The sequence below is a fragment of the Tigriopus californicus genome, chromosome 12, assembly GCF_007210705.1.
Source record: "Tigriopus californicus strain San Diego chromosome 12, Tcal_SD_v2.1, whole genome shotgun sequence".
Taxonomy (NCBI): domain Eukaryota; kingdom Metazoa; phylum Arthropoda; class Copepoda; order Harpacticoida; family Harpacticidae; genus Tigriopus; species Tigriopus californicus.
The window spans coordinates 10,248,533-10,265,157 of record NC_081451.1 but is presented as its reverse complement, the minus strand read 5'-3'; the positions used below and the strand labels follow the sequence as shown (position 1 = coordinate 10,265,157).

Here is a 16,625-nt window from a genome sequence, read left to right as displayed (position 1 = left end):
CACACTAATTGCCTGCACTCACATGGATTAAGAGGAACCAGGTGTAATACAATCGTGAATTTCCAAGAAGGTCAAGTGCAGTGTCAAATCCATCAGAGCCAGAGACTTCACACAAAATGGATGCGTTGAAGAAGTCCATCAAGGCTCACAAAGGTCACTTTACCAGATACAAATATCAACGCGCAGCTTTGAACACAACGGATCCAGCAGAAGGCGAAAGCAGCTTGTACTTGAAGCTGGTCAGTCAGGTCAAGGACAAGGACGATGAGATTGCCGAATTGTACAACGACTTGACGACATTGGACACCGGCGAGATAACTGAGAAAGAGGCTGAGACGGCCATAACGGCCTTGGATGCGGAACTAAACCAGATATTGATCCATGCACACAAGTGATTTGCCATGTCATCAATGGTAGCTGAAAAAGTGTAATTTAAAGTTCAGAGTGAATTGAAGCCCTTTATTCTCACAGATGAACACACGTCACCATAATTAGCCGATTGGATCTTGGATTTCCAGGATTATCATGATTATTCCAGGATGAAATTCCTGCCACTGTCCGAGCAGCAGGCTTTTCTTTTAGCAAGGCTCGAACCCACGATCAAATCAATGGTCACTGATAAGATTACTACAGGTAGCACTCCTCTTTCAGACATGTATCAGCACCTAATCGTGCATTTCCTAGAGCTATACCGTCTCTTCAACCGATGCTTAAAATGGTTTGAGGCAAAAAAAAAAGGCAAGGACTCAAAAAATGAAGTACTTTTTCCAAAGCCAGAAGAGATTAAGTGCGGCTGCCGAACTCGGGGAAATGACCTTGGACGATATACACAAATTTGACTTAATCTCAAATGCCGAGATGAAACGCCGCTTTTCGTAAATTCGTTAATAATCAATCTCTTCAGGATGTTCTGGGCCACGCTCATGGTTACGGGACCGCACAGAAAGCTAAGAAAGCCGCAACTGCAAATGCAGAAATATATTCCAGAAGGCAAATGCAGAAATATATTCTGAAGGGATTACAGAACATATTGACATTATACGAGCAAATTGCGGAAATTGTGACGACGAAGAACACAAAAAGGCGACACTTGCCGAGTGTACCATGTCGTTTGCTTCACGTGCAGACGAAAAGGTCATTTGGAACGCATGTGTAGGAAGATTGAGCGAGGCCGTTCCAGCGAGAGACGTCAACCTCTGGATAGATACAGGCGGACAAGATATGACACTGCACCTTCTCATTGGGACCGTGGAAGCCGCAGTCCAAAGTTTTCTCGAGTTGACTGTATACAAGTGAGATTGAGCTCAGCCACTCAACCAATTTCTCTCCGTTGCATTATCGCTGACACCAAAATCAACATCATAGCCACTCCGGACACGGGCGCAACTCGGACAGTATTCCCCTCCCGAATGTTAAAGACAGGGGAAGACAGGATGATTCTCAGGCCTTCTAGAACACAACTATTTGCTGCCAACAACTCACTTCTTCACAATGAAGGCGCTATTTGCGTAAACGCTCGAGTCATCTTGCCATGCTTGGGACGAGGGGCATTGTTGGATGTTATCTTCTCCCCGGATCTCAGGGGGAAATCTCTGATAGGTTGGCATGACCTTATCAATCTTGGGGTAATTCTACCGGATTTTCTGGCTCCTCAGACACCTGGGGAGGGCGCTTCAGACAAAGTGGGATATCTTGGTACAATTTCCAACTCCAAACTAGGGTACGGCTTCACTAACATAAACAAACTTGAGGAAAGGTTGATCCACGACTTGATCCACCGCGAGACGACAACATGGAACTCTGCGTTGCGGATTTTCCCAATGTCATGTACACTTCTTTAGGTAGTGCAGCCGGAACTATCGTGGGGGACCTGCAAAGATTGAGATTGACCAATCTCGAGGAATAAAACCTTGCCAGGGGACTATTTTGCTCGACCTATACCAATTAATTTAAAAAAAATCCGACGCTTTAATGGATGAGTTAATTTCAGCGGGAGCAGTAGTCAAGTGGGACAAACCAACCAAGTGGACTTCCCCTGCCCACTTCATTGAAAAACCAGGTGGCAAAAAGTGCGCCTAGTTACGACTATAGACAACTCAACAAAGCAGTGAAAAGACCTATAGAACAATATGCATCCGCCAGTGATGTGTTAAAAGGCGTTCTGCCTACCAGCAAATGGTTCATTAAATTACACCCGATTCATGGTTATTTTCAGATTCCCCTAGACCATGCGGAAAGTGGAGATATTCTGTTGTTCCAATGGGATTAATTTCTAGCTTGGATACCTTCAACCTCATGGCTGATTCCCATTTCCGGGATATCCGTCTGCGGTTATTGAAATTAGTTGATGACATGCTCATTCAAGCAGAGACCAAAGATGAGGGTCTCCAACCATTCTGGATGGTACTCAAGATGTGCGAGGACGCCGGGATTCAGCTTTTCCGTGCCAAATTAGAAATGAGACAATCAGTGAAGTTTGCAAGTCATATTGTGAGCAACGAAGGTATCAAACCTGATCCTGGCAAACTCGCTGTGATTGCTAACTTACTTAGACTTACATCACTCACTGAGCTCAGGTCTTTTCTAGGCCTGGCCAACCAGTTAGGGCCTTTACTCCAGACCTGGCCCATATCATTGGGCATCTCCTATCTCTTCTAAAAAAGGACAATTCCTGGTTGTGGCTGAACATTCACAATCGGGAATTTGCACACGCCCGTAAGCTATTATGCTCTCCTTCTGTGGTCCAGCCTTTTGATGCCAATTTGCCCACAGAATTGTTGACTGCTGCATTGCGCCTACCTGGGTTAGGGTATGCTTAATTCAGAGGAACCCTGATGGAAGCCCAACACTTATCCAATGTGGATCAAAAGCATTATCAAATGCGCAAAAGAATTATGCAGCAATTGAACTGGAAGCCAGCGCTATCTGGTGGGCAGCAGAAAAATGCAATTATACACCTTTGTGGGATACCTTCTTTCACAGTTATCACAAACCACAAATCACTCCTTGACACTTTTAACGGCAAGAAACACACCGTCCTAGCCAACAGCCGACTTCAACGCATTCGAGAACACCTGGCGATTTTCTCCTTTGACGTCAAATGGTCAGTGGGTAAGGAACACTTGATTGTGGATGCGCATAGCCGCACACCTTACTTTCCCGCTGACGACAAAATGGACCCCTAGCCTTTTGTTTGCTCTTATCAACGGTGGAGGCATAGAAAACCAAATAACTAGAATGCTCCAGCTCCACAGGAGTTGTGCTGGATGAGCAAAATTTTGGGTCAGCTGACACTGAGTGGCAAGTGACAATCACACTTAGTGAAATCTCCCCTTTAGGCCATGAATCGTTCGTTAGTCTTGCTTTCTTTTACTTTCTTGTGATTCTTACAAATATGCATGTAGAAAGAGCGGTAGGATAATAAAAACATGCTTTTTGGGCATAACACACGTTACATGTTCAAAAGATTGGGACATTAGCAGAGCAAATCACATATTCTATTAATTGCCCTTGTTTAGCAATGCATCCCGAAAGTGTAGCAAAATGTATCCGAAATTGCAACGCAATAATGAGGCATTCAGAATTTCGTTTCAATCTCCCAACAATTTGCTTCAATTTGGGCGACGTAATTACACCTTTACGTTATCGAGATAATTCCGGCACCTCTCGAGGTCAGCCTGAACCCAGGCTTGTTCCTTGGGTTTCAGTTAAGTGTTTCCACCACATGGATGAAAATTGCCCCTTCAACGTTTCAGCTTAGAATTTGCACGCACTGTCAACGATTCAGATTTGTACCCTAGTTGCCCTAAGAATTTTGAATACGAACGGAACTTTTTGACACCCAGCGACAGCTGAAACGAAATCGATCTATGTATGAAGTTATCTATGGGTGGAGAAAATTACTTGCTATAAATGATGGTCGCAGTTGATCAACAGTGATTTTTACAACGTTTCTTTTTCTTTGTTATCATTTTTTGTCATGTGAATTTTTTTTGTTTTCTGATGGCTCCTTCATCGTTCATGCCTACCTGTATGACGTCAGAACACGACTTGAAGAGCACGAAACTTCAAACAAGTAATGGGGGGACACGTTCCAATTGGGGAAGGGAGATGTTCCATGTTTGTCGCAGCCATCCAAAGGTTTCACGTGGAGAGGTGCAACTGTTTGTTGGGGAAACGAAATAAAGCCAGTCATGTTTGGATTCTGACCATGTCTTCATCAACCTTATTCTCGTCAGCCTGAGCAATCGACCACATACCACAAGTCTCTGAGGAGCGCTGAGTCAGTAAACGAAAGGTTGAAGTGGAGGGCCTGCTCTCTTCATCGGCCTAGTCCCGGATGGCGAGCTTGAACAGACGTGCCAAAAAGCCCGCCACCAACTCGGATATTCCCGTGAGTAAAGTCTTCCTCAACTGCAAATAACTGTTTTCATCAACATCGAAAACAGTAGTGGAGGAGGTCCAGGGCTGCCCAGAAGAACACCACCCACTTTTGCAGCCCTTCACAGAACCCGAGATAGACGTGGCCTTCAAGAAGATGAAGAGCAAAGCCCCATCAACATCCGGGGTCTCTCCTTTCCAACTGTCACTTCTCCGGACCCAAGCCCTGCCACTCCTCCAAGATCTTTTCAGGCTCGCCCTCCATTCTTCCTTCTTCCCACCAGAGTGGATGGAGTCAGCTATAATCTTCATCCATAAGAAAGAGCCCAGGGACATTTCAGACAATCATCGGAACATTGCCCTGGAAAATCCCTTCTTGAAGATGATGTTCACCTTACTAGTTGTTCGCTTCTCCAGATTGGCCGAGGTTAGGGATCTCCTTCCGTGGTTCCAATTCGGTTTCCGGAGAAGCTGCTCTACCACCTCGGCAGCTACTCTCCTCTAAGAAATTGTGCATTCTAACATCAGCAACAAGGGGAGAGTATACAGATGCTTTGTGGATTTCTTCAAAGCATTTGATAGGGTGGACCGAACGCAGTTATTCCTCAAACTCCAACTATGGGGAGTTCCGCCTTCAAATTGTGTTCTGTTGTCCAACATCTATGCGGGACTCAGATGGTCCATTCGTTTTGGTCAGGATCTATCTCCCTGTTATTTCACTTCCGTTGGCCTTCCGCAGGGGGATCCACTATCGCCAATTCTTTTTAATCTTTATGTATCCGACCTGCCCAAAGCCCTCACACACCAAGCCCCCTACATCAACCAATTTCCAGTTCAATATCTACAATATGCAGACGACCTGGTTCTCTTGGCTGATTCAGCCATGGACTTGTAAAGCGCCATCAATGCGCTCCATGGTTATTGCAAAGAGAACGGCTTTCAAGTCAATACCATAAATCGTCAATAGCTTTAACTATAACGGTTTCACCATCTACACCCAACTCTTCTTCACCAATCACCTCAAATCCAAAATAGCTAAGACCAGGGCTAAGATCGGATACATATGCACGAGCCTTCCCATGAGGAATATTCCCCTCCCAATAGTCCTTCAACTTTTCCGGCTCTACGTCACCCCAATTTTTCTCTACGGCCTACACCTTTGGCTTTCCAATTCCGCCCAATCCGCCGTCAAATCCGCCGATGCCACCTACACCAAGTTCCTCAAGCGATAATACCTCTGCGTGCCCCAATATGCCATCAATGCATGGACGCATTTTCTAAGCAAAACCGAGTCCCTCACCATCGGGCTGGCAAGGTTAGTAGGTAGTGTCCATCAGTGAGTAACCATTTGGTTATATTTTTCAAAGTCTAATTTTTCCGCCACCCTTTCATGTTGACTCGCTTCGAAAATGTGACCGAGACTCCAAAGCTTTTGTTTGTTACGAAGTCAAAGGGCAGCTCTCCGATACTCCAGAGCTTTTTTAATGTTTCCTATGACAATCATACATGTTACGATAATGCTAGCTGCGGTGCCGTATTGGTAGAGCATCCACTTTCCATTTTGCGAATCCTGGTTTGATCCCAGGCTAACCGAGTCGAAGCTTCTTTGCAGTATTTAAATTACAACATAAGTTGCTGCCTTAAAAACTTAAATGGGCGAACCTGCGATCATTCCCGAAGGTGAGGTAATAATTGATATTGCACGTTTGGTTGTGACAACAGAGCGGGAATATCCCTTAGTTGGGACAGGCCGAGCGAGAGACTGTCCTCGAACTCCGAAGAAACCAACAAAAAACAAAATGTTTAGACAATACATTGGCGCTTTGAAACCTCGGTTTTACTTTTTAATTGAATCAAAATGCTTAATCTAAAAAAAAGTAGACGCTGAGCCTCGACGAGACTTAAATTTGAGTTTTTAAAACTATTGAGTTTGCCCTCTATGTCATCTGTCTGACAGTTTCGCCTTTTTTGTTTTGTTTTTCACGGGCTTTTCTAACCCCTATAAAGAATGCAGTCCCCAGCACTATTCAAGTGAAAGGCACTAATTCTTCTTTTTATTACTTTTCATCCTTAAATGATGTTGGGTCTAACAACGAATTTGAGTTGGCAGGCTAACCTAATCCTTGAATGTAGGGTTGATCCGGAATGCTATCTAAAAAAAATTTCAAGTCTGACTTGAAAGATGCAACCGGATCAACAAGGCCTACGAATTCCCAACGAATATTAGAGGGAAGCAAATTAAACAATGAAGGAGCCCGAGAAAGAAGAGATGTTTATTTATTGTTGATTGTTTATTGTGGGTACCACTCAAATCACCATTGGTGAGTATAAAGAGTATTGGTATGTATCAATATTGTAAAAAGATATATAAAAGAAGATGAAGGAAATGAAGAAGAGGAAGCAAGCCAGAGTACACTTCCTTTCACCAGTCACTAATTGTCATCTGTTATTTCTTTAGGCAATAATTCCCGCAAAACTCGTAGGTTCCGACTTGTTCGTAGAACATAAGAGAGAGAGTTCCAGATTGGAATACTCCGAACAAAGAAAGAACTTTCTCTAGGTCGGGTCCGAAAGGGTGGCCGTCTGAGGTATAGGACCTCAGCTCTTCTTGTTTTGGCGACTCCATCATCCCTCAGATGGTCGAGAAAACGGGGCATCATTTTCTTTTCAATGATCATCACACCATTCAAGATCTTCCACATTAGAGTCGCATCAAAGCGATGCCGTCGGGTATCCAAGCCAACCATATCAAGGTGCCGCAGCCGATTGGAGTAGCTTAGATTTGGACAGAGAAATCTCGTAAACCTTCTCTGAACCGATTCAATGAGGAGAATGTCTTTTTTCAGGCAGGGATTCCAAATCTGAGAGCAGGACTCTAAACGAGGCCTGACATATGTGATAAAGAGACGGGTGACAAGCTTAGGGTCCTTAGTTTTAAATTTTTGGCGTAGTGATCCACAGACTCTCCTCGCCTCAGCTGCAATCTGAGCACAATGATCCGAAAACTTGAGCTCACAATCAACGGTCACTCCAAGGTTCTTGTGTCTACGAACACACTGCAACGGTATATTGTCCATTTCATAAAGTAAAGGAACATTTGCTTTGCCAAAGCGCATCACCTTCGTCTTGGAGGCATTGAACAGCATGGAGTTATCATTTGCCCAACACATAAACTCATCAATATCCCTTTGTAGGGCCAAATGATCACTCTCGTCTCTGATGAATCGGCTTAACTTTGTATCATCTGCAAATTTGATGACAGACGTCCGATCGTTAGTAACTCTTAGATCTCCCACGAAAATTGTAAATAGAAGAGGGCCAAGCACACTCCCCTGAGGGACACCCAGGCATAACTTGGACCACGATGATGCCATACCATCAAGAATGACCCTTTGACCTCGGTCCAAGAGCCAATCCTTAATCCAAGCTCCGACCAAGCCACCCAAGCCAAGCCTATTGAGTTTTCGCACTAGAAGTTCATGGTTCACGCGATCGAAGGCCTGAGACAGGTCTAAGTAGACGGTGGCTACCGCCCACCCCTTATCCATTGCCGCTGAAACTTGTTCATGGTATTCTAAAAGATTTGTTAGGCAAGATCGGCCTGATCTAAATCCGTGCTGAGCAATTTCAAGCATGCTCGATTGCTCAAGATAGTCAGTGATGTAATCTTTTATGAGTCGTTCCATGATTTTGCACACAGACGAAGTGAGTGAAATTGGGCGATATTTCTTGATACCACGAGTATCGCCTCCTTTGAAAAGGGAATATACTCGTACATTGGCCATTTTCCATTCACGTGGAACAATCCCACATGTCATAGACTTATTGTATAGCAGAGTCAGGGGTCTTGCAACCGCTCCACCAAGCCTTTTCAAGACCACCATAGGAATACCATCCGGCCCAGCAGACGGTGAGCCCTTTTGCCTCGCAATGATTCGAAGCACATCGGCGTTTTTGAAGAAGATTTCACTAGATTTATTAGAGGACCCTGTGGTTTCATAACCACATGATCTGTTAATGGGGGTGGATACGAGTGTGGTAAAATGCTCATTTAACATTTCCAACATTCTGGTCGGATTTGGTTGCAACGCTCCTGAAGAGTCTATGAGAGGTCCAACTTGTCTTGTGGCCCGAGAAGCTTCCCGAATGTATCCGTAGAAAGATTTCAGATGGCGTTTCTCGTTAGGTCCTCTTCGTAGTTGATTTTAGCTTGTCTCACTCCTTTGCAGATTTCTTTTTTCATGGTACGAAACGTTTCTTGGTCCTGTGCTAGGCCAGATTACTTTGCCTTCAGCCACATTCTCCTCTTCTTTCGAATGTCAAGAAGAAGCCCACGTCTTAACCAAGGAGGCCTATTAACGCATCTCCTTCTTCGAGAAGGTATACAGAGATCCTTGCCTATCTTTATATGTTGCTTTAAGAGCAGCCACGCCTGATCCACTGAGCAAATTTGGATTGCTTCCTCCCAATTGATTCCACTTAAGTAGTCGCAAAAACCGGGGAAGTTCCCTTTGAGTAATCATGTGCATGTTCCGTTCTCGTTTCAAAACGTTTTTGTTTCAGAAGGCCAACTTCAAGTGGGAAATGGTCACTTACTGTTAAGTCATCACGCAGAGTCAGATGCATTATAAGTTCATCTGCATTTGTCAATACCAAATCCAAAATGTTCCCCGCCACGTGAGTGCGATGGTGAACTGATTGAATAAGGTAGCTTTGATGTATGGATTCCACAAATGCATTATCCGGATGAGATTGACCAGAGCACAAGTTCCAATCAATGCTGGGATAATTGAAGTCCCCAATCAATGTAGACGGCTCATTAATGGATTCCAGGAACGCATTAGACTTTCCCTGTCGTCACAGCTTGCGTTAGGCGAGAGGTAAGTGCAAAATAGAGACATTGTTTCCAGACGAATTCCACAAACTCTATCAACGCAGACATCTAATTGAATTGTGGAAATGTTTCTGGTAAGTATTAGAACCCCTCCACCTTTTCCACACTTGGTATCCAAGCGATCTTTACGGGCAACGACACGATTTCCATTCATCAGAAACTCTTCGGTTATAGTTCCGAATATTCTTGTTCAACCAGGTCTCAGACACGCATATTATATCAGGGTTTTCTGTTAACATCATCACTTGCAATTGTGTGAGCTTATTAAGAATGCTTCTTGCGTTGATATAGATTGTCTTTAGTGTATCCATGGTAATGTTATGTCAAGTTGTCCTTTAGACAATGCAAAGGAAATTCCATCTTAATTGTCTCGATTTGGTCGTCTTTGGCATGACTGACGGAGTTTGGCCTCAATTTCATGTTATGTTCCTTGGTCGCTCTATTCGGAATGATAGTTTGTCCATTGTGAATGCCTGTGTTTATGGTCCCTTTATCATGCTTCTCTTGGTAGTCTGTATCTCCATAGGTATCAGTTCCTTGTGTCATGTCTTCTTCAGGTTCGTCACTCGTACCGCTAATATCATTTGTTGGAATTCTTTTCCGTTCTTCTGTGTTTTTCTCGCCGCTAGTAAGATGTGCGGAAACTTCAACCAACTCATCAACTTCTTTTGCCTTATCATCCTCAGGTCGAACCACCACACCATTATCTCTTGGGATGTTTTGACTAACTGGTTTAGATGTACAATCCACGTGTCCACTTCGATAAAGTCAGGGACCGGTCCTTTGACCTGTACGTATACCCTGGCGTTCCCATTCCAAATTCTAGCCAACCTTGAGTTTTCTTTTTCCATAAATCTCTCTTCCATTACTGCAGAATGAGTTGTAGCGAAAGCAGTGATCGCATGTCCTAGGGCTTCTTTCGACACCGCGGTTGGAATGTCGAGGAACCTCAGAACAGAGTCTCTGATCCCTCCTCTGATCGAACATTCCCATCGTACTTGACCATACATCTTTTCGAATTCCTCGGTCGAACGAAACCTCTCGCTAACAATCACCTCATTTCGAGTGAGAATGCGTATGGAGTTGTGACGTTTGCCAACACCAAAGATGCCAAGAATTTCCTCCTTACATATCCCTAATTTGTCAAAGCCAAAATCTGCGACCACATTGGCACTTGCAATCTCGCTCTCCACACTTGATAGAAAATCAAGAACTAGGGCAGGATAGCGGGAGCCTTTTCCTGCACGGCCAGACCCGCTATTCTTTTTCGCCACTTGCGAGTATGAAGGGGAGCCCAAGCAAAGCTCCAGTCCATCGGAATTAGATTGGAGAACCCCTAAAACCCGAGGTGAGGGGGTAAGAGAACTCTTACTCATGTTGGCCAACACTCTTAGAGCAAGTGGACTTCATTGTTCGAACTAGCCTGGATTCCAAATCCTGGGTTGGGACAAAGCTAATGGATACTTTTGAAGACGTACAGTATGAGATACCTTTCGTACCTTCTCTGAACTCTGAACAATCCCAACCTTTCTAACCTCTCCCATTACGAGTGCTCTCTCATTCCTGTGATGTTCCTAGTGAAACATCTTTGGACTTTTTTGACCTTTTGCAAACCTGTTGAACTAATTGGAGCCCAAAGGGGTGAAGCATATTCAAGGTGTGGCTGAAAGTACTATCTCTGAACTTAGACGCGCGATATAGCCAGCCACACATTTGAAAAGCTTTACCCATCTTAAACTGGATATGCTCATCGAACTTTCCATTCTTTCGGATGACTACACTTAAGTCTTTCATAGATGAGACCTGCTCAATATCTTTACCTCCATTATCTACAAGTGGAGTATTCAAAGAAGTTGACCCAAAGGTCATTAAGCGGAATTTCATTCCGTTCGGGGCCATATTACTCTCAGTTACCCAAGAGTAGATTATTTCTAGGTCCTTTGTCCAGGCCTTGGCAAAATGAAAGACTATGTGATCTAACTCATGACTCTAAAGTGCCTCAATGATCTGCTATATATGGTCAATAAGTTGGATAACCGTGCTTAAATCCTACCGAAATCTGAGCGATTATGAAAACGGATTTCATGGAAGTGGATAGATCCATAATCAAAACCGTGGCCAACGCACGAAATGATCTAGGACACACATTATTGAAGAATGTGGGTTAGCGTGACAGTTATCACGAAACGAATGCTAAGAACTGCACCGTGTTATGGGTACAGCAAGCAATATTTACGATAATAACGTGCATGAAATCAGCAGTAATTGTAGATCGCTCAATGTTTGTGGAGCCATTATTTGACAGTTGACTTTTGGTACGGCGGATAGGCAAAACCTGTCCTTGTCGTTACATAGCTCTTTGATTTAAACCTACTTCCTAACCCTTCTCGTCATTGGGTGGTTAATTCAATTTCACCAAGTGTTTTAACTAAACCAGTTTATCCAACTCGGGAAAAAGTGACAGTGTCCTTAAAATAATCTGAAATATGTTGTTTGGTAACCTCAACTTAACAAATTGCTAAGGAACGCTTTATTTGAGCATCATCAGTACAGAATGGAAAAACGAGTTAGTTTGGCTGCTAAGGATTGAATAGTCATTTCCGGAAGTAATGCTATTTAATTTTTTTTTTCTTGGACTAAATCTCTTCTATTTCCCTCTTGCCGTTATTACATACACAAACGCTTTTAAAACCATTAATAAGAAATTAAGCAAAATTGTCAATATGTAATCAATTAAAGTGTCACCCCAAGAATTGTGCAATATTCAGAGGATCACTTTCACACCGGTTATGGCAAGGACGTTTGCAAGCTGCAACTTTAAATTCTCGAACCATTGGAAAATCCAGATTCCTTTCTCGTCAGGTAGGTGGAGGAAGAAAATTGCAATGAAAATTATTCATGTTCCTCATATACAAACGTATTCCTCCATAATTTCAAGTTTTCATGCCCATTCTGCTTCAGGATAATGATATGAGGCAATGGCATAATTTGTGACTTTTTGCTCAAAAGCGACTTTAAATTGATTTTGTTGTGGATGTTGTTAAACAAAAATACCTTAACGTAGATAATGAGTCTTCTTCAGCACATATCGTGATAGGAATGAGCTGTAAATTAGAACCAGCGTGCATTTGTAAAAAGATCAGAAAAAGCAACAAAAATGCTTTGCAAAATGTGTTTAGAATATGTTATTCTTTGAAATATCATAGTACTCTTTAATCATGACTTCATAGTTCAGATGAAGAGAATACGTAGAAGTAGGCGAAATTCTCTTTCCACATGTGATACGTTTAGACTTTATTGATTGGAGAAAAACCGGATTAAATCACCTCGTGAAATCAAAATCATTCAAATCCACCATACTGATCAGTATGAGATTAAAATCAACATCAGTCAATCCTTGAAAGTGTGTGGAATCCGAATTACAGGATCTGGAAAAGAGCTCCTGAGCCTTTTCTTATTCCAATTTGCCATGGAAAGATAAAAGGACAAGATTCATTTACTTTTTTGGTGGATCTAATACACCTGACCTCCTTAGGGATCGTATTGATACATGCCTCAATCCCTTAGTAGTACATCCTACAATGTGCACCCATAACGTATTAACGGACATACGTAAATTGCTATCGACTTATATTTGTAACAAAATGTATCGCGAAAAGATATCAGCATTTAACTGCGGGTTTAATTAGAGGCAGTGTTTCCAACAATATGGTTTGATTCAAGTTCTGGTTTGAGCGATAAGGTTTTGGGATTTGGTCCTCTTGGAAGATTATCCGAGGTTTAAAATTTAGCTTTTTTAGCTTCAATTTGCCTTAGATGTGGAAGAGAGTGGCTAATTCATTCATGTCTTTTTGCATTCTTTTAGGTACTATCCTCATTCAGCAATGCGTCTTTTTCATGCACAGCACTCGGTTTCTTCCTGAAGGACCTCAAGGCAACTTTCATTTCGGCGCTTTTGTTCATCTCATCCATGCGCCGCAGCCCCAGATACTTCCGAAATCGAGTCCGTTTCTGCTCCAAACTCAAAACAGCCGATATTTTCATGCCCATTTTTTGACACTTTTCAAATCGGCAACATCTGCAAAAGTTTCTATTGCCGATCGTTATTTCACATTGGCGTTCATATTGGCAAGAAAACTTGGGATACAGTTCCATTTGAACGGAGCGCCTGAAAAAGGCTCGACAGCTGAAGCACGAATACGCGCCATAATTCAAATGCGAACTCTCTGCGGGCGCTTGGCAAATGGAGCAGATGACCTGATGGTTTTCCTCCGTAAAGGTAAATTTGGACCGAGCAGGTGGCAGGGGATTGGTCTTGGGAGGAAGCGGGTACTGTGGGGCAGTATAATTGGGGGCTTGGAGTTCAAGTGGGCCATAATGATCAATTTGGGGTTGGTGTGGAATTCCTGTAAGGGGTTGCGGTTGGTGTGTGCTATACTGATCAGTATCGGGTTGATGTGGACTTCCTTTGCGAAGTTGCGTTTGAGGAGGACTAAGTTCCCTACTAACCCTGGCAGTATTGGGTTGAGGGGGACCTCCCGTGAAAGATTGAGGTTGAGGGAGGCTATTCCTGGGAGCTTTTGGCTGGTATGGACTTCTAGTGAAAGGTTGAGGTTCAGGAGAACTGCGTTTGAAAGCTTGCGGCTGAGGGCAAGTCTCCTGAGGAGGGTCGGCACTCCTCTGTTTGTGGCAACGGCACGGTTTTTGAGTGGAGGACTTTTCCAAGGATTCCGCAAAGTTTTTGATTGCATAGGATGCCTGTTCCAAAGAATGTCCGTCCCAGGGAACATACATCTCGATCCACGTGTTGTCGGATAGCTTTCGGACCACTTTGCATTTATTGACCTGTCGATTGGGTTGGGATGGCGGTCCATGGTACTGAGACTCGTGATAGGCTGTTGGCATTTGCCGGGTTGGTTGCACTCGCTGAGGCCAATATTGGGGAACCTGAGGTCTGGGCTGCGGTCTTAATTGTATTGGATAAGTGTTCCTTGGTTCTATATTCATATGGAAAGGAGATGCATGTACCCTTTCTGGGCGAGGAATATCATCATGGTCATGAGTATTGGTGGAAATGCTTGGCCCCACGGAAGGCCGGGTTCGGAAGGTCGGCCTTGGCGTCAGGGGAGGGATGTTGGCCAGGAGTCGTCGCTTTCGACAAGGATAGCCCGTTATCTGATCCGGACACACCGCCATTTTCAATTACCTGGAATTTGAAAAGATACTTTAGATTACAAGAAGCCAATGAACTTTTTAAAGGTTGTTCAATGAAGTGTGCCTGAAATTACAATAATTATTTCCCCAAACACTCTCTTTTTTACTATCTACATAACGGTTTAGCTTTTCAATTGGCAAAAACAAAAGCTGAACTTGCATTTTTTATGGTTGATTATTCTTAAGTAAATACTGTTTCTTCGTTAAAACCAACATGCAGAGGTCACGTCGGAGACAGGTAGCTAGATGGAAAAGCCACGTCATACTAAACGTACTTTCATTACCGAGCTTCCGATGAGCTTCGCAAGCCTCTTTAAGGAGCTCCAGGCGAGTTAGGCAGCTTTTGGGAGATGTACCTTACTTCAGGGCCAATAAGACCTTTTGAAATTAAACAATGAATAACACATTTATTTTTCATCGCTTGTAGCTGATGACCAATATCTAATCAAACAAGAACCGTGAAACCCAAAATTTTAAGATTTTGCAAAAATAAGTGCAAATCATGTGGGATGCTTTGGTGTCGTCTGGGGTTTGAGATTTTAGTAATGTGTAATATTGACATCGAGATAAGATATTACAAATGATGTTATGAAACTGAAGCTCTTATTTGAGCTCCATTATTAGGTAATGATGCGGAATCAAAAATGAGCAAGGGCTTATGAACAATTGATCCTGATCTCAGATAGTTTTCCACTTTCTCTGTCTCTTGTTTCCAACAACTGCCTTGGAGAGTTTTTGAAATGCAGACCCCCCACCTGCTCTTTTCCCATTCCATTAGATGAGAATGTAATTGAAACCTTACCGCTTTGATGCCTCCGAAGGTTTGGCACAGTCTCTTCTTCAAGAATGGCGATTGAGAGTCTATTTGTCAAGAGTTTGTTCACAATGACGAGTCAAAACCATTCATAAGTCCTAACACAATGCTAGCTCACCAAAGTAACCACTGATCGTTCAAACGACCAGAACCGCACATTGTCACGAAAGTTAAAGAAAACTGAAACGGCCAATTCAAAAAGATGAGGTACCATGAGCTCCATTTGTACGATAATTCTAAAGCTCGAATTCGGAAGGAGTGGCGTTCGTCACTGTTTGGATCTCTAGTCTGACTAACAACCTATGTACGTGGAAATCTCAAAGAGCAGATCCTTTTTTCATTTGTATCGGGCGAAAAAAAGGCTTGTGATATACATTTGAAATGAGATTAATTAATAGTATTAAACTTTTAGGGTTGTTTGGTCAATCTTAGTTTTGGTTCTATTAGAGCATCAAACGTGCCAAAATTTATTTCGAAAAAATAGGCGCTTTTCGAGCCCATGACTTTTTTTCGTAACTGTTTCTTTATTTGAATCGATATATGGCTTGGACTAATTGAATATTGGGAGCGCATAACACTTGCTTAGGGGGTTGGTGGTAATTGTGTACTTTGACTGCAAAATTCGAGACAATTTTTCTTTTGACATTTATTGGTGTCAATTAACTGAAAATTTCAATTTTCATAACATTGCAAATCTAAATATTTGGGATAGTGTTCTTATTTTAAATGTTGTTGAAAAATTAATCATATTTGTGCACGCTTCAGCCATCAATTAAGATGACATAAGCAAAGGAACATATTTACTTTTTCACTAATACCCCATTTTGAAATTAACTTTTCATCGAAGAGAGGGTCCAACATAAATCTAGACATTCAAGCCAAAAAGCCTTACTGCCCCGATCATCCATGAACTCCTTGACAACTTTAAACATCTCGATAGAAAAATATAAACACTCTTCAAAGAATAAACTAAATCAAACCACGAATCAGAGACATGAAAACACCATTTTGATTATGAATTCCACCTTTTGGTAATAATCATGCGAAAAGTATTTACCAGTGGTCCAAAGCTTCAGTCTGTACTCTATTCCCAATCTTGAAACTTCACAAAGCACGGCAATTTTAACACAAACACACACACAGCATCCCCCAGCAAAGCAAGCCAATTGCAGCCAGGTAAAATGGATTTCATGTTACTTTTGAACCTGCGAAGGAAGACTCAACGCATGGAAAGCCCAGTCCCTTCAGGAGTTGATCTGTCATGCTCTCAGGAAATGCGTTACCAATGGTCGAGATTTCTTGAACTGTGACGTGTGTTGTGTA

General features: G+C 42.8%; 1 protein-coding gene across 1 annotated transcript; it reads right to left on the bottom strand.

Moving 5' to 3' along the window:
- Positions 1-12,894: 12,894 nt before the first annotated feature.
- On the bottom strand, positions 12,895-15,686 carry LOC131891666 (uncharacterized). Its single transcript, XM_059241295.1, has 2 exons — positions 15,291-15,686; positions 12,895-14,480 (listed from the first exon to the last, which is right to left on the bottom strand). The coding sequence occupies exon 2, from the start codon at positions 14,468-14,470 to the stop codon at positions 13,136-13,138; it is 1,335 nt and encodes a 444-aa protein (XP_059097278.1). The 5' UTR covers positions 14,471-14,480; positions 15,291-15,686; the 3' UTR covers positions 12,895-13,135.
- Between the last annotated feature and the right edge of the window lie 939 nt (positions 15,687-16,625).

Coding starts and splice junctions, on each gene's coding strand:
- LOC131891666 (XM_059241295.1), bottom strand. CDS start 14,470: ATGGCGGTGTGTCCGGATCAGATAACGGGCTATCCTTGTCGAAAGCGA.